The 25,566-nt window shown below is 36.6% G+C and overlaps 1 protein-coding gene across 3 annotated transcripts in view; it reads left to right on the forward strand.

The window, feature by feature from the left end:
- ARFGEF1 (ADP ribosylation factor guanine nucleotide exchange factor 1) overlaps positions 1 to 25,566 on the forward strand; it is a 94,631-nt gene that overhangs the window by 6,964 nt on the left and 62,101 nt on the right. For 2 of the 3 annotated variants that reach the window (XM_005240921.4, XM_055799361.1), the window contains exon 2: positions 22,706 to 22,736. In XM_005240921.4, the coding sequence (XP_005240978.1) occupies positions 22,706 to 22,736 (31 nt within the window). Of the gene's footprint in view, positions 1 to 21,146; positions 21,282 to 22,705; positions 22,737 to 25,566 lie in introns of those variants that run through there. The other variant, XM_055799359.1, reaches the window with a different exon arrangement.

The following is a 25,566-nucleotide window of genomic DNA, read 5'->3' on the forward strand; positions in this document are numbered from 1 at the left end:
TCCCAAGATTATTAAATACATGGCAGAGTTCTGTTATTGATTTCTAATCAGTCTTAGGACATGATGAAAATTCTAAAGGACTGGAAGACATCTGCTGCTGTGCCAACATTGTTAAAAGGATGAATAGGATGACCTAGGAAATTATTGGTGTATGGGCCTGATGTTAATCATAGGCAGGGTAGTGTAGTAGCTGATACATGATGTGAGTGAGAACAAAAATGCCAGTCAGTGAGGGTTTGGGAAAGGTTTAAAAAAAAAAGCAAGCCCTCTACCAAGTTTAAGTTTTGGGGATAGATTATAAGGCATTTCCCCTACATTTTAGTCTTCTGTAACCCCTGTGCTCTTCAGATGTTGATTTTACACGATGCGGAGTAAAAACTGCCAAACTGGTAGGAAGAGGCTAGATAAAATTACATTTGAATTGATGAATATTGACAGATTTTGGGGCTAGCTAGCCCCCCCATTTTTCATGTTGCTGCTTTGCTTTTTTCTACTGTATCCATGGTCTTAGCTTTTAGGCATTCTTCTTGGTGTTGGAAATTTTGCTTGGGTTTGTTTCTTCAGTGGTTGCTGGGTTTGATTTTGTTTGTTGATTTTAATTTGAAGTTTTACATTTTTGTTTTCAGTGTGAATGTATTAGCAGGTGATCAGGTTTCAGTTGGAAGCAAGAGCTCTTAAAACAACTTGAAGTCTTGAGGAGTCTGAGCTCTTGGTATGATGCTGTAGTTAAGAGCAGCTTTGAAGCTTGGATAGTGAATGTAGGGCTTATACTAACTCTGTACCTGATACAACTTTTAGAGTAGTGTTACCCCTGGTTTCAGCAGTGCATGGGTTTTATTATTGGTGAGACATGCTTGAAGAGCCATATGAATTAGAGAATAAAAATTGTGCAAGAATCAAAATTAAGTCTGTTGCTTCTGTTTAAACACAGGTAGGAAAACCTGTGGGCTGGTTTTATTCTCTGATGTTGCAAATCACTCATTCTTTTCCAAAAATGTGGTTTAATACAAGCAAAAATTGTTTCAGAGATGTCTTTACATCTGGCTGTGCTTTTCAGGAGTCTGTAAAAGGCAATAACACTGGATGCTTCCTCTTAAACTGCAAAAAAGATGATTATGTTTTGGAAACTCCTTTCTCTTTAATGAAAAAATCACACTTGATTTTATGGGAATTGTAAGTGAAACTATGATTATACTTTTAAACATTATACCAAGAAGCCTGTGTACTTAGTGTGTTGTGGAAGTTTGTGTGAAACCCAAAAATCACAAATAGTGCTTTCATTTTGAGAGGGAATTTCACTTCTTCCATCTTACTCACCTGCGCACTTTAGGAATGATAAATCACCAGAACTTCCTGAACTGAGTGATCGTTGCTGCATTCTGATGGTGTTTATTCTCTGAAGGGGCTACTTTCTCTAAACTTTGGTCAAATGTACATGTGCTGGTGAAGGATCCCAAAGCAGTAATGCATTACATAATGCATTTGCTTGCAACATTTGGTTAGATCCCCAAAGTATCTTTCTGCGCAGTTGTTTTAACTTTTTTTTGTTCTTTCATGCTGTGATTTTTTTTTTTTGAGCTTGAACAAAGAACAATTTTTCAGTAGCATCTCAGGTAGATTTTAAAATAAAAAGACAAAGCAACCCTGAAAAACAGATTTACACTTCACCAAAGTAGTGGACAGTAGACCCTGTCTACTTTGATAAACTCGCACGACTACCTGTTTCACTGGCTCAGATTCTGTGTTTTGCAGGTACGCTGTTCTTGTTCTTTGTTCTAGTATTATTTATTTTTTCTGCTAAACAGGTTTAATTCTAATTGTATTATCTAACTAGCTGTTTTGTCACACTTGCATGATTTTTTTTGTCTTGTATCCCAGCTTTTTACTTTAGAAATGTATACATACTCTTAACAGCTTACTAAATGTTACCAAAACCAAGTGAGTCTTTTATTAAGGCATCTAGGGCGTGATTGCTGTAGGCTTTTTTTTTTAACTGTTCTTTTCAGTTCAGAATGTTTTACTTCTGTTCTGCTATCCATGTTCCCCTCCATTTCTGTTGCTCTATCGTGTATGCTAATGTGGTATGAGATTACATGGTCATTGATGTTATGCTATTTAATACTTGTTTTTGTTCAGATTCGTGAAGTTTGCTCTCCAGTGCTTTCCAGTTTTTTTTGTTTCATGTATTTCTTGGTGAGAAAAACAATTAAGATTTAAGTTAATTGAAAATGCACACCCTTGAGATAAATGGGTTTATTGAAGCCCTCTTTCCTGTCTGATCTTCAACATAGAGGGAGATAGGTGTGAAAAAGAGGATCCATTAATAATACAAATTCTGTATTCACTGTCTTTAGCACTTCGTGTTCTAATAATCCTAACAGGTTTTGAAATGTTAATCCTTCTTTTCATTTAGAAATAAAAGTATAATTAGGTTTGTAAATATTTCATGTCAAGATTTTAATCAGTGCTGGATGCAGGGGTGTTTTACGGCTTTGTATTTTTACTTGATGTAAATGTTGAACGTTTGAGTGTCAGTTTGCATTGCAGGTGTCAGGAATGTTTGAATAACCAATGTGCTTCAATGTTGCAAAGTGCAGTTGTGCAGTTTTGCAGTTTGCGAGAAACTGGGGAGAAGACATTGAGAGATTGAGATAAAAATGTGGTTTGCTAAAGATGTTAGTATTTTATACTACAGGGCTCAGCTGTCCAGTTGAATAGTATGAAGTACACTTACAATGTTTCAAATCTGTAAATTAAATACAAATAGTGTGGCACTGGTTTTATTTCTTTGGTAGCTTCCCATCATATTGTAATTTTAAAACTGTGCTGCAGATTAACACAGATATACTTGCACAAAACAGTGTACTTTTAATGTAAGTAATAAGCATAAACTACTGGGAAGGCCTTCTCAAATGAAGATGTGTTTTGCAAAGGTGTGGTTCTGTTGTGTGTAAAATAACACACCTGTGCACACCTGGCAAGCAACCTTGCAGTTTATAGCAGTGTTATAAAGGTCTGGGTTGTACTGTTCTGTGGACTGAGAGGGCATCAGCTGGCATAAAATCACAGGAAACTCAGGAAAGCTGGAAAATGCAGAGTCTTAACTCTGCTCGCTTCGTTTGGCTAATGGCCTGTGACGTCTGCAAGAATGCTATACTGGATCTTGTGCAGTGTATGGGAAAGTGGATAGGAATAAATTAACTTCCGTTTTCATTATCCTGAAATGGAAACAGAGCTTTATAACTGCTGTAAGTAAAGTTGCTAGAATAGGACAGCTGCATTTACATCGAAGTTTGAAATCTGGATAAAGACTACCTAAGTGCCTGAGAAGTAAGATTAAAATTTTCCTCACCTGAAGTGAAATGAGACACTTAGGTGTTTTCCACTTGTGATTTAAGACATGATACTTTATTTTGTGTGATTATGTATGCATAATTATGCATGTAAATAGATCTTGAATGCTTAGAAATTTTGCCTTAAAGAGAAATAGTTTTCTTCTTTAAAATTGTATCTAACACTGTGGGGAAAATAGACTGTGATGATCAGTGATACTTGAAGGAGCTTCAGGTTTGTGTCTTAGATGCAGAGGGAAGAGGAGCTAAGTTTGACCTCCATCCCTGAGTCTTAGGTTTTATTGTAAAACTCTAAAAATTCTGTGTTCAGATATTAACACTGTCTCTTACATTAAAGGGAAAGCAGCACTTGGACCATTCTTTCCTTGATTGACTCCTTTTCCCAGGAAAGCAGAAGCTGCTGGTTGCTTGGCTGCTCTCCAGGCCTTTTAGTGATGAACTTGAGACAGGTGGTATTGCACCAGGATATTTCTTACCTCTACCCTTTGGGTGATTTTTCTTGTATGCTTCTGTGTAGGAGTTCACTTTAATAACATCCTGCACCACCCACTCTGAACCAAAAAATCCCCCTTCCCCCCTGCCAAAAGCTGCTGTCTGAAACTGGACTACAATGAGGGCTGGGTCAGGATGAAATACTCTCACAAGGAGAGGAAGGGTTTTAAATTTATTTTTAAAAGAACAATAAAGTATAATTTTGAGGACTCTTTAAAACAAAGTTACAGATTATTTTACTATTTATTGCCAGTATTTCTAAAACTTAATATGTGTAATTTCAGAGGTCTGTTTTCATATACAGCTTGTACCTATGGCAGTCATACACTGATGATTCAAACCTAATTTATGTAAAAGATTTCTACCTCCACAGAGGTAGAAATGGCCAAAATAGTTATATACATCCCTCCCACCCACCCCAATATATATATACACTAGTGACTTAATAATAATAATAAAGCCTTGAATAGCACAGATCAGATGTAATCTAATAGATGCCTGATGGGCACTACCTGGGGGTAGATGTTTGCATTTGATCACAAATAGATTGCCTAGAAATAGCTACAGAGTTATGTGCTGGCTTCTGAAATATGAAGAAATCTCATTATTTTGAGAACAACAAATAGATGAAGTATCCTTTTATAACAGGGGAGGTGATTTTGAAAGTTCTTTGACTGACTGTTGTAGATTTTATTTAATCACGTGTCCTAAAATGCTCTTAAAGAACAAGTAGGAGGGGCACAATCTCAGTGCATTAAAAGTGTAATTACTGTTAAATAAAAAGTTTTTTATATACATATATGTATAAAAAAATCGTGTAGTCAATGGCAGTACACTTTTTCATAATAGTTTATTATGAACTATGGATCCAGTAGATACTGAACAGAATACCTTAATTTTCTTGTCCTTCCCAGCTTTGGTAGGCAATAGTAAAAGTACTTCCTTGTGGCATAGTGTGCAACATGGGTGAAGTTAGCAGTATTGTGTAATGTTGACCTTTTTAAGTAGTCTTCCACTGGCTTTTTGATCAGCATCTGCAAAAAGAAAGAGTAGTTGTCATATGAGTAGTTGTCTTATTTTAAGAAGTTTGAACTTTCCAAAGGTTGTTGGGTTTTTTTAATGTAAATAAAAGATAGGAGAAGAAAAAGGTTTCATTGTATTAAAAAATCTAATGCATAAGTGCTGTACTGAAGGTGGCCATACTGGAGCTTTCAGAATACTGTAATACTCAAGTTCTTGCCTCTTGTGTTGTTCGTTCAAACAGCTTGGAATGAGCTGCTTCCTACATCAGAATCTAATGAAGAAATTGGGGCTTTAATAACAGGATAAAAAATAATTGCAGTTGGATATCTACAGCAAGGCTGGAAGACGGAAGTTAATAATAAAATGTAATTTTCCCATATTACAAAGGGGTCTTTTAATTTGATTCTATCTGTTCTTAGAACTTCACACCGTACAAGATCTTACTGTTCTTGATCATGTCTAGTCTTTGATAATTCATGATAACTGATTGCTTGACGAAGAGGTATATGGAACCTTCTTAGAGACATTGACATTTTTATAGGAAATGATTGCCCTGTCATCAGGATGATAATCAAAAAGCATGAAGGTTCCCTTTTTGCAGGATGTGGGAAGGGTTATTACATAAATAGTTTGATCAGTTTTAACTCTGGATAGGTTCTAGCAGTCAAAATAAACGCTTTAAGATGAATCTGCTCACATGCCTGGCTTAGAATAAAAGATGTATTTTATTCCATGGGTCTGTTTTAAATGGTTGCGATACACACATAAAAAGCAGAGGTGTAGTTGCTTTTCTTACCTTGAGTAAACTATGAAACTTGAGTGACTTCAGTGTATATAGTAGCAGTTCGTAGTAGCTGGCTATACTTTAAAAAGTGTGGAATAAGGATGCATCATCATTGCTATGTGTGTGTACTTACTCCTGAAAAAAAAAAAAACTTACAATAAAAAATAATGTTTGAAGGATTGTGTTACATGACACAGTATTACTGAATAGGTGGGCTGTGTGGGAAGTGCATGCGTAGCTTTTGTTCATGCTGCCAAATGATCCAGAAACAAGGCTGAGAAACATAGTAACGGTCTTGTTCTGCAGCAGCAGCCTGTCCTTGCCAGAATAAATACAAAGCATTAATAAAACATTTATTTTGTTCTTTGGTTGTCACCAGCCGAGCAAATGAGCAAGTAATACATAGCAGAAAATAAAAGAGAAGTTTCAAGAAAGTTTCATCAGTAGGTAACTATGTCAAAAACAAATGTATACTTGTGTATATATGAATGCCAGAAGTCTTTAAAAATGGCCAGCAGGTTTTGAAGTGAGGATGCTGTCTTAACAGGTCAGGAATAAGGACAGATAATCTGTGGAAAAGTCTTAATTTAATAGCATTAATTATGTAGGTATGAATGTTTAATTTGCTGTACTTTACAGGAAGCTTAGTCATGTTAGGTAGATGTATCAACTGCTTTGACAGGTAACATTCAATTAAGATGTATTGAGCAGCTCTTGACTCCTTCTTGAGCACTACATAGGAATTGGTTTAAGATGTAGCAGCAGGAGAGCTGTTCAGAGTTAGTGAGTATTCTCATCATTAAATGCTCAAATTCAGCTTAATAAGTAGTCATGAAAAAGACTTACTAAAGCATCTATTCTTTTATTACAAAAAGAGCAATACAGGATTGAGGACACTTTGAAGGGAGCAGAATGCTTGGGGCTAACATGGTCATTCTTTGTCACAAGTTTAGTTAACAGAATAAGTGTATTCCACCTATCGGTAAAAGCTTATGAAAAGTGTGTGGATAAAGTCAGTATGAACAAATAGCAAAGAAGAAAACACACCTCTATCTGTATGGCTTGTAAATAATAATGGTATCCCAGAAGCATGTGGGGAATATAAAGATATTGAAGGACACCAAAATACATTGTTTGCCTTGCTTTATAGGGAAACTGAGGACATTTCTTACAGTGGAACTACAAGGAATGAGTCAGAAAAAAAATTCCCAATAAGAAGTTTAAACCAAAGTTCCTGCTAACTCATTAGGATTAGGAGTTTTTGAAGGGCCTCTAATCCAAAATTGCTGAACTGTTTAATGGAGCATGTAATATTAACATTTCATTGATTGCTCACAAAAGAATGGGAAGTACTAAATGTAAGTAGCATTGGTCTTTTTGTTTGTATTTAAAAAAAAAAAAACCAAACCAAAACAAACCACCAACAAAAAAAGTGACAAGATTATAAGGGATGAAGAAATCTTGAGAACTTGAGCCTGGTAGGTCTGAACTGTAGCAAAGAATAAAGCTGGTAGAGAACAGAATGAATGTGTGCTGTGGTGAGAAAGAATCAGTACAAATTTTGCAGAGGGGAAACTTACCATTGCGAATATGTAAGGCAGAGTCGGGGAGTGTGTAGATATGCATAAGGTAATCCAGTTTTACAGTGAACCTCAACCAGGTTGTTCCCCCAAGGTTCCTGAAGCTGTGGAGCTGTGAAGGAGAACATGTTCTGCTTTCCCAACTGAGAAGTATTTCAGTTCTGTAGAGGTTCATGGTGTTCTGGGGTGAATGGTGAGGTGACAAAGCTGACAAAATAAAATACTTAAAAGAGTGAAAACAACCTGTTAAAGCTAGCATTTGTGCTGTGCTGGCCCACTTGTTGATAAAATGGCAGCAGCTGAGTGTTGATAAATGCAAATTAATCCATACGGGTGGAGGAGGAAACTGGTCTAAATTGTGTATGCACAAACATGGGCTCTAAGACTTTTATCCGTTGGGGTAGGGGGAAGAATTTGAGTTACTGTGAATGATTCCATCAAAATATTGATTCCTTTGTCAAAAAGACAAACATGAAAACAATAGAGAAAAAAATGAAGCTGTTACAGCACTTTATAAAGATACCATGTGTACTTCTTGTATTCCTTGTGTACTTCTGCTCTCTGCTGCCTCCCGAAGAGATGATGGACTTGGAAATGATGCATTGGAAGTCAACAATGATGATTGAAAGTATGGAGTGTCTTCCAGAAGAGATCAAGCAGACTATGCCTCTTGCATCCTGGAGGGGAAGAAAAATGAGGGTGGATGTAAAGGAAGTTTGTAAGGTCACAAGTGGCATAGATATGAAGAGAGAGTAGTTGATTGTAATTTCTTGTAATGCAGATCTGGAGATCCTGTAAAGAACCCAGCTTATTTTAAGTAAAGGAAAAAAAATATTCTTACCTGCAGCTTGTAATTACATTGATTCCAAAAGTTTAAATGGTTTAAAAAGTAAACCACAGGCGGGTGGATGCTGTTAGGAGAAGGCTATTGCAGCATTCTTGCCCTGTTTTTATAATCTGGATTTAATTAAGTGTATGCTGTTGGCCACTCATGGAAGCAAAATACAGACTAGATATCGAGGGTTTAAGAAAAATGTGTCATTCTTTTTGTCCAATACAGTCTGATGGTTTTAGGTTTGATTTTGGGGTTTGTTCCCCAGTTTTCAAAGTTTAGACAAACTTTATTTAAAAATCTGGAATAGGGATGCTTGGTATTTGTTTGCATCTTTGGATACTGCTCTGCTTACATATTTCATGAAACATCTGTCAAGCTTGATTAGTTGCCTTCGTGTTGTTTGAAATTTAGTTTGATTACATCTGCAGTCTGTGGTGAAATAGCATTTGAGCTGGGTAGTGCACAAGTTCAAAAATGTTTATGCTAAATTATCTTTTTATTTATGTATTAAATCACATGTTTAACTACAAATGAAAAAGAAATTTGTTTTCTTAACTGAATAGACTAGACCTACTGCATGCAAATCCCTGTCTGATGTCATAATGATGAAAATAGTGGTGTTTTGGGAATGGCATCATAAGCTGAAGAAACACTAATTCTGTAATTAAACTTTACATGTAGGTGTAAAAAGCTGTGTTGTATCTCAAGTAGGAAGAACGGAATGCTTGTGTAACATAAGGAGAGCTCAACTGCTGCAAAATATGCTGCAGCTTGATTTTCCAATTTATATTTGGCTAGGCCTTAAAAATTTGATTCATAAGTAACCCAAGTACATAAGTGAAAATATAGTCATTTTTCTTTATTTGAGTTTCTGTCACAATTCATGTAAATACAGTGCTTTATTTATATTTACAGCTGTAATACTGTTATTATATGATAGTATTGGTGCTGAGGAAAAACCGATAAACCAGCTTTGTGACTTAAATTCATGTTACCTGTCGCTTGTTCCTCTGTTACTAGGTTGTTGATTCTGTCATGAGAGCACAGACTCTTGAAACAGGACTCAGTTAAAAGAGTAAGATGCCTAAGGTTAGGGACCTTCCTATGTATTGTATCTCCTGTATTCCACTGATTATATTGATCAGCTCTCTGCTGTCATTGAGAATACTTGGGCGAGTCCTGAAGCACACCTCCTGGCTGGTCTGCTGCACAGCTTCCTCCACTGTTGATTGCGTTGACAAATTGTGCTTAGAAGAGGTCCAGCAGATAGCATGGGTGAAAACATGCAGGTAGAAACATCATATATATCAGAGTCCTACCTGGAAAGCAACACTTTGTGTTTCTAAATGGGGGTTCTAGTGAATGTTTGGGAGGCTTTTTCAGTTGTAAATCTGAATCATTAAAAATGTTAAGTAAAATTTGAGAGTTACTCAGATACTTAAGAGACTTGTTTCTCCTGAGCCTTTTATTTATCACAGTTTAACTCCATGTGAATGCTGAAGAGATGTTCTGTAGCAGAAGTCTTTTGGAAATGGATGGAGGCAAGTCTTAGAGAAGTCTAGATTGAATGGGACCTATGGAGATCATCTGTTGAAAGCAGGACCTTAGATTAGGTTGAGAGCCCTGTCAAGCAGTAGTGTAATTCCAGTGGAGCAGACTCTGCTATGGATGGCTTGTTCACTGTTTAGGTACTACCGAAGGTACTAAGTAGGCAGCGGCATATCAGGTATTGCAGAAATTTCACTCTTACAGGGATGGATATGGTGGAAGAATCCAGCAATTATATTGCAGAGGGGTGAGATAATTTCTTACTATCAGGTCTTTGGGTTCTTAAGTTGGGCTGCTTATGTTTGCCTGCTTTGAACTTAAAGGTCAGACTTACAGATGATCTGCAGAGAGAAGCTCTTTGTCTCCTTTCAGATGAGTTAGCAGTCACAGGATTTTGTTCTGGATATGTTTAGTTTCAGATAATGCTTTTTCAGATGGATGGAAATTACTTGATTGAAAATGCTTTCCCTATTTCAACTGTAATTTAGGTCTGCAAAATTTGTTTCTGCTTCTGTCATCTTTGCGTTTTGGGATAAGCTCACACTTTTACAAGCAGAATGTGAGGGATGCGCTTGAGTTTCTGATGTTAAAAATGAGAGAAACTAACCTACTCTGTTAAGGGGGTGGGGGGGGGTGGGGAGGACAACTTGGCTTGAAAAGGCACAATGTGCATTACCACAGGCTTGCCTTCTTTGTGAGGAATGATGCTATGCTTCTTTCATGTCTGATAGTTTTCACCAGAAATATCATACCGAATCAGTTCTTTTATTTGCCTGTCTTCATGAGTTTCTATTTTAACTTTTCCAAAATAAAAAAAGAGTAATCTATGTTGTGTTTGAGTAAATCGGAGCACTTTCAATGAAAATTTATCAGGCTATCTGAAACAGTGGTGGAAGCTGGAAACATTAGTATTCTGACTGCAGTTTCAGTCATGACCTGTCTTCTGATTCAAACTATTAGTTAAAGGCTTGTGGTGTTTCCTATGTTCTGCTGAGTTAAAACTTCCTCTTCAAGTTATAGATTAGATCTAGGGAGTGAAAATCACATTATATATGCAGATGGGGGGTGTATGTGTGCACACTTCTTATATATATAAAAAACCAATTTTTTTGAGTGTGTCTTAAATTTCTACTTTATACTATAAATCTAAAATAGCTATTTTACATTCAGTGTTCAAAGGCAAAAATATAAAGACCTAGATTCCAGTTAATTTCTTAAAGGTTTCAGCAGAACTGAGGCTACTTTTGACTTCTTTGCATTTCAGAGGGCAACATATTAAGCTGCTGTGGCAAATAAGAGTTGTTGATGATTCATCACCTCTAGAACTAGGCAAACATGTTTCACAATCTTGAGCAACAGAGTTACTGGGTTTGTTGTGGCTTTGAGGAAGTGTAAACCCACCATGCTCAGAGAGTGTAGTCCTGCTCTTACATGCAGTACAGGCTACGATTATGCTGATGGAAGCAAATTTTCACTCAAATGAACTAGCGAACATTTGAGCAAATTGATAGAGAGGAGGACCGGATGTATTGAGAAGAGAATACAACCTATTGAGAATCCCTATCTGTCCTAATTTTTCACTCTGTTTTCTCTTTGAATATGCTGAGAAATTAATGTATCCCATCAGTTGAATTAGGTAAACGAGGTGGGGTGGGGAAGTCGGTTATTTTGCATGAACTGTTGTAGAGAAATCATTAAGTTTTGTCATCCTTCAAGGCTTACCTTCCCCCCCCCCGCCAAATTTGAAACTTAGTTCAATAAGTAGTTTCCGGACTCTTTCTAGTGGAGTTACAGGTACTTCCAAGAACTTCACATACATAGAGTGCTTTGCAGTGTTGGGTTGCAGTGGTGGAGGGGATGTAAATGTAGTCTTACTTCTATAAAGGATTATGCTTGATTATAATTCCTATTTTATGGAATTTTTAATGAATAATTATTTTATTTTACCTTGTTACGTGTTCCTTAGATGGCAGTTATGATTCTTGGCAAGAATATTTAAAAAAATAATTACCAAGGCAGAAGCTACTTTTTTTTTGTCTTCAAAGACTTACAGTGCTTTTCTTAGCCCAGCATGTTGGGTTTTTTCATGAGAGACAGTGGGAGCCTTTTTGTATACTGATCTGTATGCTGTATACAATTGCACCCAGTTGGTAAAACTGCTTTTTCTGTGAATTACAGTTGTTCTGACCTGAGTAATTGTTGTATATCCTTTGATCAGACTCTTCTAAGGGAATTGTCTTAATTTGGTTGTTTTGTCCTCTCATATTCTTCAGTAAAGAAATAAATGACCTCCCTCAACACATTTTCATGTTTCCATGTTGAATTTAGTTTTCTGTTCTTTACATCATTCCAGTCTGTTATAATTATAAAACACCCCATATTTCCCCAGCAGCAGTAGTAGTAGTGGCTAAAGGATTTGTTTTCTTCCCCATCCTACCCTTAGCCGCATGGTGAAACCAGCTGAAGGAACTGATGCAAAAAAAATTAAGTTAAAAACTTCAACATTTAGTTTCATAATCCAGTGTTACTTTGTTACTTTATAACTGTTACAGTCCCTCTGCAAAGTTGTAGTAGGTGTGTGCAGACAGTTGTACTGACCTAATGTAGATAGGTGATGCAGTCAGGTAGCAAAAAGGTTTGTGCTGTCTAACATATCTAACAACGTTCTGAGTTCTTGCTAAGTAGTCTTTGTTCTGAGTAGTAGACGACTCAACTGTCTGCAGAGGATATATATGCTGCCTACTTTCTTTAAGCAGCAAAACAAAGTAGTAATAAAAATATTTGAGTAAAGTTTATGCTGTTTTCACAATGTTTTGCTACCTGCCTCTTTGTTTGGATAGCTGCCAGTGTGTTTATATGCTGGGATTGTGGCCTTTAGAATCAGGATTTTACACAACTCACAAGAATTTTAACATAGGACATGAGAAAGAAGGGTCAGAAAACACTGTAGACATTGTGAATGTGAAGAGGAATATGCAGCTGCAGGCTCCCCCCCCCCCCCCCCCCATCTGATAAAGAAACATTATTTTATTGTCCTTGCAAAGTACTAAGGCTGATGAAACATAATGAGTAAACTTAATATGGTTTTGCAGTATGTTTATTCCACTGCATCTGTGGGCATCCTCTGCAATGGGCAATTCAGTTCCAGCTCTTCCTTCCTGAAACTTGTGACACACATGAGGTGTGGCAGCTTGTGATCATGCAGCTTTAGAGTGAGTTGAAATAGCTCACTGACCCAAAGAAAACTAAAATTGTCAAATTATTTAAACTTTGTTCCTTGGCAGTGTTTGTGTAAGGAGTGTGCAGATAAGCACAAGCAGACACATGGAATAGGAGGAGCCAACTTTTTTGATGGTCACCCTCAAATGGATTGGATTTAAGCATATTGGAAAACTGTAGCACTAGGCAGGGTCCTTTCTATAATCTGGCTAGGTGGCTATGTATTTATTAAGCAACCAAATTGCTTGTATGTTAATGTGCCTTTTCAGCAACTTGTCCCACGAGTTCTGAGCGTGAAGATGATATATGGGGTAGTGGGAGGAGGTATCAAAAGGCTGGAACAAGGTATTTGAAAGGTGTGCCCTACTTGATTAAAATAAAGGCACGTGCCTATCCTCTTCTTATAACCTGTTTAAAGATGTAAATAAAAAGTCTGTTTCCTTTCTTTGATTCTGTTCTAAGTATTAAGAAATTTCTTGAAGGGACGAAGACACAAGTTTGGATACCTCTGGGAGTTTGCTGTAGATTCAATAAAGGATGGAGACCCATGCAATATTGAGGGGAAACAGGGATTTACTGCTGCAAAAAATTAGCTTTTCAGCCATATGTTATAATATAAATGCTACCAATAATGACTACAGTTCAGTTATCTTTGGCAATGCATGACCTTTATGTGTGTCACCTCTCCTCTTCCCAAGTAGTCAGTGAAGCAACTTGTCAGTAGTCTCTACTTGATTTAGCAAGTAGAAAGATTATTACAGAAAATCTAGTCATAAAACCCTATTGGATTGAATGATTCTGAATTAATTTTAAGCAGAATGAGGCCAGTAGAGTAGTTTCTTTTTTTGAGTATATTTGCCAGTGATTCTCTGTTTGAAAATATCATACCTAATGAGCTAAATTTGGGTAGTCAGGTTGGCTGAGCGGAGTCAGGTTGTGCATTCAAGTTTCTGAATTTACACCAGAGCTGCATATTCCTGAATGATATTATATCATGAGCATGGGTGGGGAGAAGCTGTAGCTGTGTGACTAACTGTCTAAAAAGAGAATTAGAGTAAGTAAGAAGGCTGTTTCACAGTTAAAAAGCTCAATAAGGGCCATCAGACATACTGTCTCTTGTATTACAGATACAAAAGCAGGGAAATACTTCAACAGGTTTTGCTGCAAGCCTTCAACATACCAGAAATTTTGGCATGGGAATTAACAACTTAAAATGTTCATTTGTTGGATTAGCACTCACTTCAGAGGATTAGTGTCATCTAAAGTTGAAGCACCCTCACCCGTACAAAGTTTGTGTTGATGGCTTTTGGGTTTTTACTTTGTGTGTGTGTGTGTACACATAAATATTTCTCTGCATGCTTCAAAGGTTTACTGTGTGTTTTTTTAACCCAATGAGATATGACTTAATATTTCAGTTGAGAGGGTTTCAGCATTTTATAAAGCACAACGGGAATCTACACGGAATTTCATCAAGAGTTGTCAGACTGAAAATGTAACTGGCCATTGTTTGGAATGCTGTATCTTACATAGCGTGATTAATCTGTGCTTCCTTAGTTACCCTTTCAGTACCTGTAAACATGAAGTTGCAGCAGTATAATACATTAGGGTAGGAAGCAAGTGGAAGTGTTCAAATATAGTTTTAAGGTTGTTATGTTTGTCTGTACAAGAATTATTTACTATTACATAAATGCTGTGTGAAGACCACAGCAGTGACTTTCTTAGATCTGCATGGAGCTTTGCTCTTTTCTATCCATGTGCCATAGCTGTGTGAGCTGTAATCTTGCAGATGAAGGAAACTAAGGAGAATGAAAGGTTAGTTGACCCCAGCAAATAACAGCAGTCATAAGAACAGATATGTAAATAAACTATAACTGAGGGTATATGCTGAAGTCTGGGCTCAGGAATTTTGAGGGGAAGGAAACATTCACGGTATTCTACAATGGGGAACATGTACAGAGGTGAAATTCACACTTTGATGTTACATCTGCTAGCATCTGTATTTCTTTCAATCCTGTTTATCCTTAGGTTAGCTTACTGGATTAAAACAAAGAACAAAAACTTCACCCCTAAAGGCCCAGTGCTGCTATCAGCCTCTTCTTGGACTCCCACAAATAGGATTTTTTTATCCATCTTACAGTCACTCTGCAGGAGGATTTGAGGGAAGGGTGGCGAGATCTCTGTGCATCCTAGAAGGTATGATGGAGAAGGCTGTTCATAGGATTTACAGGAAGATATAGTGCTATGATATGCATCTTGTGAATTCCATTTAAGGAGCAATTTCAGCTTTCATAGTGAGTGGTTTCTTCTGCAGGCTACCTAAAATACTGATCGTTTCAGTACTATCTTCCTACAATCATAGAATCAACGGATTTGTATACGCTATTACAGGTTTTAGGCAAGTCAACCTGATTTGATTATCTAGAGGAATTATAGTATTGTACTAAACTGTTTAATTTTTCTATTGTGATTTGAGATCCCAGTGAGTCTTCTTACAAAGCTTTCATTTTTTGTCTGTTTGCTATTTACATACATTGATACAGATTAACATTGAAGATAGATGTATTAAAGTTTACTGGAATTAATTATGTTGCTACAGTTAATAAAGAAATGGGAAAAGGAAATACCATAATCTGAGTGTGCTAGTTACTCTTCTCCGTACATCTTCAGCCCAAGAAAACGTATCGAAACGGGAGTAGTTCAGAGTTTAGAAGTAGTGAGGCAGAGGCTCTGTGAGACCAAGAGCGGTCAGCTGGAAGCATGGAGAAAATTTCTGTGCAGCGTGTCTGCTTGACACTGTCTCTTAGCAGATCCTCAGCTTTTCAGAAGACCTGTAAGGGGTTTAGATGTTAGGAATGTTTAGTTAAGAGCAAGTGCCAAATTTGCAGCGTGTATTTTTACATAAACTTGCTGGTTTTAAGTAGATGTACTGACTTGGCAGAAATTGCTTGCAGAGATGGTCTTTGGATCGTCATTGTCTGAATGCAATGGACCTTGAGTTGAAAATGGCGATGTGTTTCTTCAGTTCGATTGTTTGAACTCCTTGGACCTAATTATTTTAGTTTTTTCATGAAGTCTGTTACTGGCTTTCAGATGTTAATACTTCCATGCTTTAGCTCGATAGGCAAGACTTTTTAACACTGCTTGAAGCTGATGGATAGCAGCTATCAAGAAAAGAATCAAGTTTTGGATATTTATTTAGAAATATATTCTAATAACCCCTTTTGATGGAAAACGTACTTAACATGATCTGCTTGGAATTTTATCTCTTTGAGGGAGAGATTGATTTGGGGACGTTTGTTATTCCCATTGTGTTTATATGGCTTTACTACTGTGAATTCAGACTTGGTAAATTTTTTAATTAAACTGTCACCATGTTTGTAATAATAATATTACATAGTTGGTAATATAGTTTTAAGTTCTTTTCAAATAAATATTGAATTTCTGGATTTTTATTACTTACAGTACAGCTAACTTTATCTTACCATTTTAAATTGACAAGCACCTTTAGACTGCTCTGTCTTTCAGGGTTTCCATATACCTTGACAAGGAGAAGGACAGTTTGAGTATTGTTAATGATGAAAAATCTGGGGTTTTTTTAATCCCTTGGTTGCCACAATATTTTGTATCATACTGGAGACAGTCACTAGAATACTTAGAGGGCGGGAAGAAAGCCAAGTCAATTCAAGCAAAGCCTTTAATGTTCTAACAGGATTTTACTTTTGTAAAAAAATATAGATACTGGTATAATTTGAGTTCCTCTTCACTGCATGTTCCTTGGATCTCATCCACCTGCTTTGACTTAAAAGAATTGAATTCAGATTGCTTCCTTGTCATAGAAGTCTTCTATGGTATAAGTAATGTGAGCTCCATACTTGTTTTCCTTGGAGTATTGCAGCCTGTGCTGCTTTGACTGGTTCTACTTTCTGATTACCCAGGATGGTTACAGTTCTTTAAAATGCTACTGCTTGCTATTTTGAATTCATTATATATTTAATACCCCCCCCCCCCCCTTTTTTTTAAGTTGCAATATAGTAATGATTTTTTAGTCATCTGCCTACATTTTTGGTATTCGGAAGAGTTGGACAATCCAATTTTCTTTTTCAGTACTAAGTAGAAGAGTAGCTGCTTCTGCCTCTCCCTCAGTGAGCAGGGGAATAGGCATATATATTTTGGATGCAGTTTTTGTGAGATTTTTTTTTCCAGTGAAAATGCAGAGTGTTTTCCAGTAGATCTACTTTCAGTTAGATAAATAAACTTTAATTCTGATATTTACACTGAGTATTAATCTTTAGATGTGCAGATCCTTGTACAAATGAGACTTACGCGTGAGCTGCTCTGGCAGGCAACATCAGTTGTTCAGAATAGAGTATTATGGGAATGTAATGTACTCTTGTTTTTTAATACAATCCTGGTGCAAGGATGGAAACATAATGAGAGATATGTATTAAATGCTTTTAAGTGCGTGGGTTTTTCCTGGTATCATACGTGTAATGAACTTGTATTTTTCCATTTTATGGTAAATAGTTTGTCCTTTTCCCAGCAGCAAGTTCCATGAGAGTTCTTTTCCCTGTAATCTAACGTATAACTTGATGTTGAGTTGATACCAAAGAACTTCACTATGTGTACCATTCCAGAAGGTAACCATTTAGTTATCCCTTACTTGATGAGAATGTTGTCCTTGACTTGTGCCAAAGTATAACTGTAGAACATTTATACTTCACGTGATACTACAGCATATTTAGCTAGCAAGCACAAGGAAATATTACCTAAAGATAATCTGAAGTAGAGGATCTGTTTCAGATGTAGGGGGATGCTGGCATAGGAACCAAGGGAATAATTCAAATGGGAATTAGAGATACCCTTCAGTGTAGTTAAGGTTTAAATCATCCTTTGAATTGGATTAGTGGGGTAAACAGTTAATTAGCTCTAAGTTGGATTTGATCAGTATTATAGACTGGTCATTGTCCACAGCACCTGCTTGACCTACTTGTCCACTTTTGACTTTCTGAGTAGGTGTTACCCACTGGTCATTACAGACAGCTTTGCTAATTTTACAGTTGCAAATGGGATTAGCTGGTTATAAGATGTTAAAGAGAGAAGAAGAAAACTGGAAACTAGTTTGGTTTTTTTGTACTAGAAACTGAGCAGTCTGAAGAGCGTGAGGAAAAATTTTTCAATGACATGCTGAAATAGTGAATTAGAGAGGTGAGAATGGAGTTATGGATACCTGTTGTGGTGGTTTACCTCTGGCTGGCAGCTGAGCCTCATGCAGCCATATGATATGACATGGGATATGCCTTTGATCAGCTGTCCCAGCTGTGTCCCCTCACAGGTTGTTTTATACCCCCAGCCTGTTCACTGCATGGCATTGTGAGAAGCAGAAAAGGCCTTGATGCTGCGTGAGCACTGTTCAGCAACAGCTGAAACATCCCTGTGTTATCACTGCTGTTTTGAGCACAAATCTAAAACAGAGCACCATACAAGTTACCGTGAAGAAAATTAACTCTATCCCAGCCAAAACCAGTACACCTGTATAACAAAGGTCTTGGACCTTTTCAGAGACTTCTTTGAAATGATGATGATCTATACAAGTGTAGATGAAATAGAAATTTATATTGAAACTAATGTACATGACTCATTTTACCTGCTTTGTGAAACAGTTGATGCATACAATTGTAAAACTGCAAAATAACGCATCTCTGATTAGCTCTATCTTCTGTGTGCAAAAGCCACATACGTTTCCATTAATTCTGTGACAGAGCTCTATAAAGAGGTCATGTTCTGGAGCTGTGTGTGAATGTGAGAGTTCAGGAGGGATTTATTTGGTTGCACTTTATTTAAGAGTACTAAATGTATGCCAATTAGTTCAATTTTTAGGAAACATCATCCTTTCAGGGCCATAGAATAATCTGAACTATTTTTTGTAGTAATTCTGTGTTTACATCACAGATAATACAGTGGAAGACGCTGGAAGTTGTAGTCCTTTTCTACAGTCTTCTTCCCCTGTTCCAGCATCTTGCATTCACTCTTATTCTTCCTTTGCAAAATGACTGGTGATGGTGGGGTAATAACCTTTTCCAGCTCTTGGATCTTCTCCTTTTGGTTTTGGTTGTGTGTTTTGGAGAGAGGAAGAGTAAAACAAGGAAGCATCCTATGTTTTCAGGCTTCATCTCCCTTTTCTAGCTATTTGCAGGGATTACTTTTTCTCATTTAAAAGAATGTATCAGTCAGTGTTCTGGTTCATTTGTCTTTTAACAGATTATTTATCTAGCATGAGACTTGTTAGTTACCTTTATTATAATCTATTTTTGTGCTGATAAAGGTGCTTGAATTTTTTTATGATTACTGTGATATGTGGTTGTTACGTGACCGTGAAATTATACTGTGATTAACTTGTGTTTTGGTGTGGAGAGCAGAGGGAGCAATCAGATGGTGAAGGAAATTAGTTTTTCTCTGTTCCAAGGGTAAAAGTAAAGTTTAACTCTGCTGACTACCTCATTCATAGTAATCATATTGTATCATGTGCTTATTTGCCATTTAAAATGTTTTAGCCTTCCAAAATTATTTATGTTGGCTACTGTAAAAACCTTTTATTTAGCAAAGGTTATAAAATCCATACTTTCACATTAATGGACAGGTGCAGTGCTGCTCAAAGTGGTAGTAACATTTAACTAGATTGACACTTGCACAAGCTTTTTCCTTGTAGCATACTTCTTCAATTACAAAGATTTCTATTTTCTGATAGGAGTTGTGACCTATTCTGAGGACAATCTCTTGTAGTATTTTAAGAAAAAATAGTGATGATTTGTTAGCATATCAGCAGCACAATGAGGGCTCTGGGCAGCTCTGGATTTTTTTTATTTTGGTAATCTTTGCAAGTACTGTTATAGCTTACAAAGCAGAGAATAAATGTGGAGTAATCTGATGTAGCATCAAGATGACAGCTAGCTGGGTTTGATACATTCTTTTAGTTCAGGAATAAAATGAGTTTGTGCAGAGCGGAACCAGTTTCAGATATTTCTTCTCCTGAATGTTATGTCTGTCTGTTTGCCAGGGACTCTTTGTTCATGCAGTGCTTTCAGCTCAATAAATGTGCATAAGCATAGAGTTTAGCCACTGTTTTGGAACCTGTAAAGTGGACTAGGGTGTCTGAGCACCCACCTACTGTCACACCTACTTTAAGTAGTGCTGGAAGAATATTTGCACTTAGGATGTGTGCTGTCCTTTACTGGAAAAATACTCTTCATGGGGAAATGGAGAGGGTGCGAAACTGAGATCTGCCTTATTTTTACTTCCGTAAGCAATTTTCACACTAATTCAGTACTCACAACTGTTTCTATTCTGAACAAGGAAGAAGCTCCACTCTAATTTGCACCTTCCTTAGGGGCAAGAGGCCTTGGTGTGTGTGGGGGTGTGTGCACGTGCATGTTAGTAGCATGGTGCAGACCAAGAAGGGCAACCAGATTTGGATGCAAAGTGGAGCTTTGCATTCTTTTGTTTTATCTATAGCAACAGTCTGAAATCATTCTTTTTCTAGATCTGTTTGTTGGGTTTTGCCCTCCCCGCCTTAGCCAAAGTATAAAATAATTTGGAAATGCACAAATCTGTGTTGTCAGTAGAGTAGTTGACTCTTGTACCTAAGTGATCTTAAGTAAAACTGTTAAATAAACTATTGTGTTTGTTTCAAGTTACTAAAATCTGATAAAATTGTAAACTGAAATTTTTGTTATAACAAGTTGACATTGCTTAATCTTTGATTGAAATAACATCTTTCTTTGTAGGAAATGCCATAAATGAGTTATAATCTTGATTTATAATTTAAATATAAAATAGTAGAAATGTTTGTTAGCATGACTTACATTCAAATTTTGTTACTAAATGGTTTCTGAGTTTGTGTGCTAGTCATTTTAAACAAGAACCTAATGTATAAATACAGAGGATTTAAAGGAGATTTAGTCACTCAAACTAATGCAAATTCAGTAAGACATGATTTCTACTTTTGTGTGGGTGTCTACCCCCACCTTTTTAATGACACTAACACCTCGTGTAATTTTACAGGCGAAATTTGTTAGTATTTCATTGCCATTATTAACGGGATTACGATCCAAGCAGAGCATAATGATTCCCTTAATTTCTGTAGTCTACTGTGTTTCAGACTTTATTTCAAAATAGTTGGGTATTGGGCGAGAATCTCCTCTGGTTTGTCACTTTTGGTGGAAACTTTGAACTCTGAAGCCATTTGGCAGTTGTACCTGTTGGTTGTTAATGTTTGTTGGACAGACTTCAGAGCATCTCATGGAGGAGAGTTCCTGGGTGTGAATTCTAAGGTGGGAGGTGAAGTAATGAAAGGGGTGAAGATCCTGGAAGGGAGGAAGAGAGTTTCTTCTCCTTTCTGTCGGTCAGGAATTTGTCTTCACGGAAGTAAATGGATCAAGCATCATAACATGGTAGAAAAGCATACTTTCCTGAAACTTTGCTGACTATAAGACTTGTTGTTATTATTGTTACTTACTGAGGAATAATGAATATTTGGAATATGGAATTATTTCCATGTTTTGTCTAGTCCTGGGTAACAGATTTGAACCAATTCTGAACTGGCTATTTCTCAAATGAACCACTGACCTGCTAACCTCCGGGTTTTACTGGAGCTGAACAGGAGCATCAGTCGTATTGGAAATAAAACTTAGATTTTAGGTTGACGTGAACTCCTTATATGAACTTTTCCTGGTATTGAGCAAGTCTGTTAGTAAACATTTGATACTACTGATATCTAATAAAATACCAAATTCAGGAACCTATATTATGTAAGTGAATCAGTATGGCTGTGTGAAATGGTAAATGAGAGTGAAGAAACAGGCAAAGTGTGCTTTTGCTGCATGGGAGCTTAGAGTTAGAAATGCTAAATTCTCGTCAGAATAAATTCATTCCACTAGTTTAAAGCTTATACACAAAAATAAAAATAAAGTGCTGGTTTTAGTTGATTGTGATTTCTGCATGCTTGAGCAGGACTTGGCATTAGAACAGATTCCCTTGGATTTCTTAAAACATATATACATGTTCATACTTGATCTTGTACGCTTTATTTCAAGAACGTATTCCTACAGCATTGGTAATCCTAGTCTTTCTGGAATTGCTATGATTTAAGTGTACAAAATAACTAGACAATGCAGAAAAAAGTACTCTTGAGATTGAAGTTGTTTTCTAAAATTAGTGTTAGTAATTTAAAATTACTTTAAAATGTATTGTGAATAATTACTTAGTGCCTTGTCAACAGCATTAAACTATTAGTCCTGTTTTAATGTATTTTAAAACAGTATGAAATAGAGGTGCTACAGACTTCTTTTTCCTCCCCTCTAGTCATTACTGTGGTGTCTAACACTATTTAAAACCAAAGATGGTAATTAGTCATCAAGATTTCATATAAGAATCAGCAATGATGGTTTCTTTGTTCTTTTTCTGCATAATCCACATCTAACAAGAAGTATATCCTTTATGGATAGATTAATAGGTTTAATAATGTGATTTGTTTCTCATTATTTTTATATACATGGGCTGTGAAAAGAGCTTGCCAGTATCTTGGCAGAAATATTCTAGGGATGTGGTGTTTAGCTGGCATGACTGTATGCAAATTAAAGTATTACGTTTTGAGTATAGATTTGTAAAGTAATTTTGATACAGTTTGCAACCAATGCAGGTAAAGAGTAGAAGCTCTTATGAAACTGCTTATAAAGGTGTGTTTTCTGTTTTAAGCTAATCCTGTGTTCAAATGTTTGCCTGAAGAATTCTGCTTTCCAGTTTTTTTCAGTTATTTAATTTTATATTTGTGGTTATGATATAATTTTCATAACTATGCCTTTGTTTCATTTTACAGAGGAAATAAAGGCTGAAACAGAAAAGCAAAGGTATGTGATAGTTCATCATATTGAATGATAGTACTTTTAACTTCTTAAAATATATACCATACTTACTCTGCGCTGGGAGTACAGGCTCTGTCTGAAAAGCATTTTCAATATATTTTGTAAGGTTGGTGGTATCTAGAAACATGCTAAAAGTGCTGCTTCTGTGACTGGCTGTTGTAGTGCAAGACACAGGGCCTGGGAGTAGAGGCAAGAAGATAGCGTAGAGGGAGCAGGCTGATCTGCCTGGCCAGGGAGAGTAGGAGGATGGGGATCGAGGTTAGATAAGGTCTTTGGGTGCCACAGGAATGTGAAAGTATTGGTGGAGGGGACTGAGTTTAAAGGGTTCTTGAAGTGGCTTCAGACGAGGAGGAAGAGCCTGGAATGTAAATAAAAAAGACTTGACCTGTGAGTGAGCGAGGGGAGGAGGTTGCGGGGAGGAAGAAGGAATGGGTAGAGAAGACAAGTGTAATTGGGAGAGATAGTGTCTGGAAAGGACCTTGTTAAGGAATAGATGTAGATTTCTGGAGGCAGTTCCTCTACCAGTGAAGGTAGAAGCCAAAGTCGATATTCAGCACTCTTCCCTGATCAACAAGTAAATTTTTAAGTATTGTTAAACTGTGGAATCCATTATTAGAGTTTAATTACATTTCCACAGGATCTTCTTCCTCATTCAGTGTACGTTACTAACCATGCATGAGGGCTGTGTGGTGAAGACTGTTTATACCACTTGTTGAAATAATCCGATCAGTGGGTGAAACTGATAATGAAAGTGTTCTTGCAGCTTAAGCAGATGAGTGCTGCTTGGGGACCGGTGTTCTGCCCTATCACTGAAATTCTGGTTTAGGTAAATCATTTAAACTATAGTTGTCAAAATTGGCCCCTAATGATTTCTACTTTGTCTTCTGGTATTTGAGTTGAAATCAACAGGTTTGGGGTTGGAAAACATTAGGACTTCTAGCTGGAAAGAAAGCCAGTGGGAACTTTTTTTCAGAAAATGTGAAAGACAATTTAATATCGAATATGTTGAAAAATTTAGTTTTGCAGCCTATCAGATTTGGCACATAAAAATTAGTGGATGCATCTGACAGACTGTGCTTAATCTTCCACTAGCAAAATAAAGTCAATACCATCAGCTCACAGTGAAGTTGTAACAATAAATTTAGTATTTTTGTACTGTTCAGAAAACATTGCACCAAGCACCACCAGATGGTCTTGGACAGTAAGTAATAATATAGTTTTATAATAGGTTTTACTTAGAGTGGTGTAAATAAAGCAGAAGACACATTGTGAAGCATGGTAAGAGAAAAAATGCTTAACATTAAATATTCAGTGAGGAATATTTGTTCTGGGCACTAAGGAGAATATCTGATCCTGTAGTTAAATACCATGCTAAAACTGTTGAGAGTGCTGAATTACAGTGATGTGCACAAGTATGTATAGTTCAGCCATTACTGAACTTCGGATGCTTAAATTCTATCCTTTTAGTATCTGAAGTTATAATTTTGGGAGGGGTATAATGTATATGTCTTACCTGCCTATGTACATTTTCTAAAGGGATTTTGATTTCTTTTCTTCAGTGCTGTCTTTATTTTGACAGTAGCCTTTTGCTGCTATGAAGGCATTGCAGGACTTGAAAACTGAATGGATTTACTCTGCTCTTACTGTAGAGTCAAACTTTTAAGATACAATAGAAAATACCATTTTTCTAGGCCTTAGAATAGAGAAGCGTCTTAGTTTATCAAATTCTTTTCAGCTTCTTATTTTTGTAACTGAAATTTGAATATCCTAGCAAGGGACTTCTAATGATAGTTCTTTAAATTTTTCCAGTTCCTGTTCAAGGAAACTGATTGATCTCACAGTTAACCTGGAATACATTGAAAAATAGATCATTTACACTTCCCAGAAATTTTGCATGGAAAACTGCTTCTTTTGTTTTGTTGTTTGTTTGGTTTTTAAACAGAACTAGTGTTTGGTAGTGGGGCAGAGGGGAATGGAATAGAAAAGGACAGGCTGATTTATGTAACTTTTATGCAGCAAATGCTGCCAAAATAAGTTTTAAAATACATTAATACATACCTTAGAATGTTTCTATGGATGATAATGTGAATGTCAGAATATTTCATAATTCTCATGCTTGGTAGATCTCTTGGTGGAATAAAGATTTGTTGGAGACAGTTTGTGATTTCACAGTCTGCTGGAAAAAAAACCTAATTGAAGTAATTTCTCTGCAAACATTGAGAAAAAAAGACATTTTGGGTTTCTCTTCTCCCCCCTCTGGTATTCCCTTCCCTTCTATCATGAGCAAGATGATGAGATTATTGAGTTATCTTTGCAGAGGCAAATGGAACATCATCTTCCGTATTTATTATTTTGGGCTTTTTTCTATAGTTTTCAATAAAGAGAAGCTTCAGGCTTCTGCAGTAGCTTGCTGTGGCATGGATTTTTCATTTTCAGAATCTCATCATGGTCTGCTCCTTGTTTCTGAAAAATTCTGGGTTTATTTCTGGAGTGCTCTTTTAACCTAATTTTAAATGGTTTCAATAAACGTAATCACTAGGTGAAGAACAGTCTTGTCATAGGACACGAGCAAGAGGTACCACCCTTTCATTCCTCAGAGAAAAGTTTTTATAGAAGTTTCAGAGAGATTTAAGAATGTAGAAGAATCATGTACTTCCTCTACAACTTAGCTGATTTGGGTTTTGGCCAAAAGAGCTCTATTTCCAGTAAAACAGTAGTGTCAATCATTAAAGTTGTGCATCCAACGGAAGAACGAACCTCTGCTCTTCTTCAGGAAAAAAATATGTAGGGATAAATCCTTAAATCTTAAAAAGAG

The sequence above is a fragment of the Falco peregrinus genome, chromosome 3, assembly GCF_023634155.1.
Source record: "Falco peregrinus isolate bFalPer1 chromosome 3, bFalPer1.pri, whole genome shotgun sequence".
Lineage (NCBI taxonomy): Eukaryota > Metazoa > Chordata > Aves > Falconiformes > Falconidae > Falco > Falco peregrinus.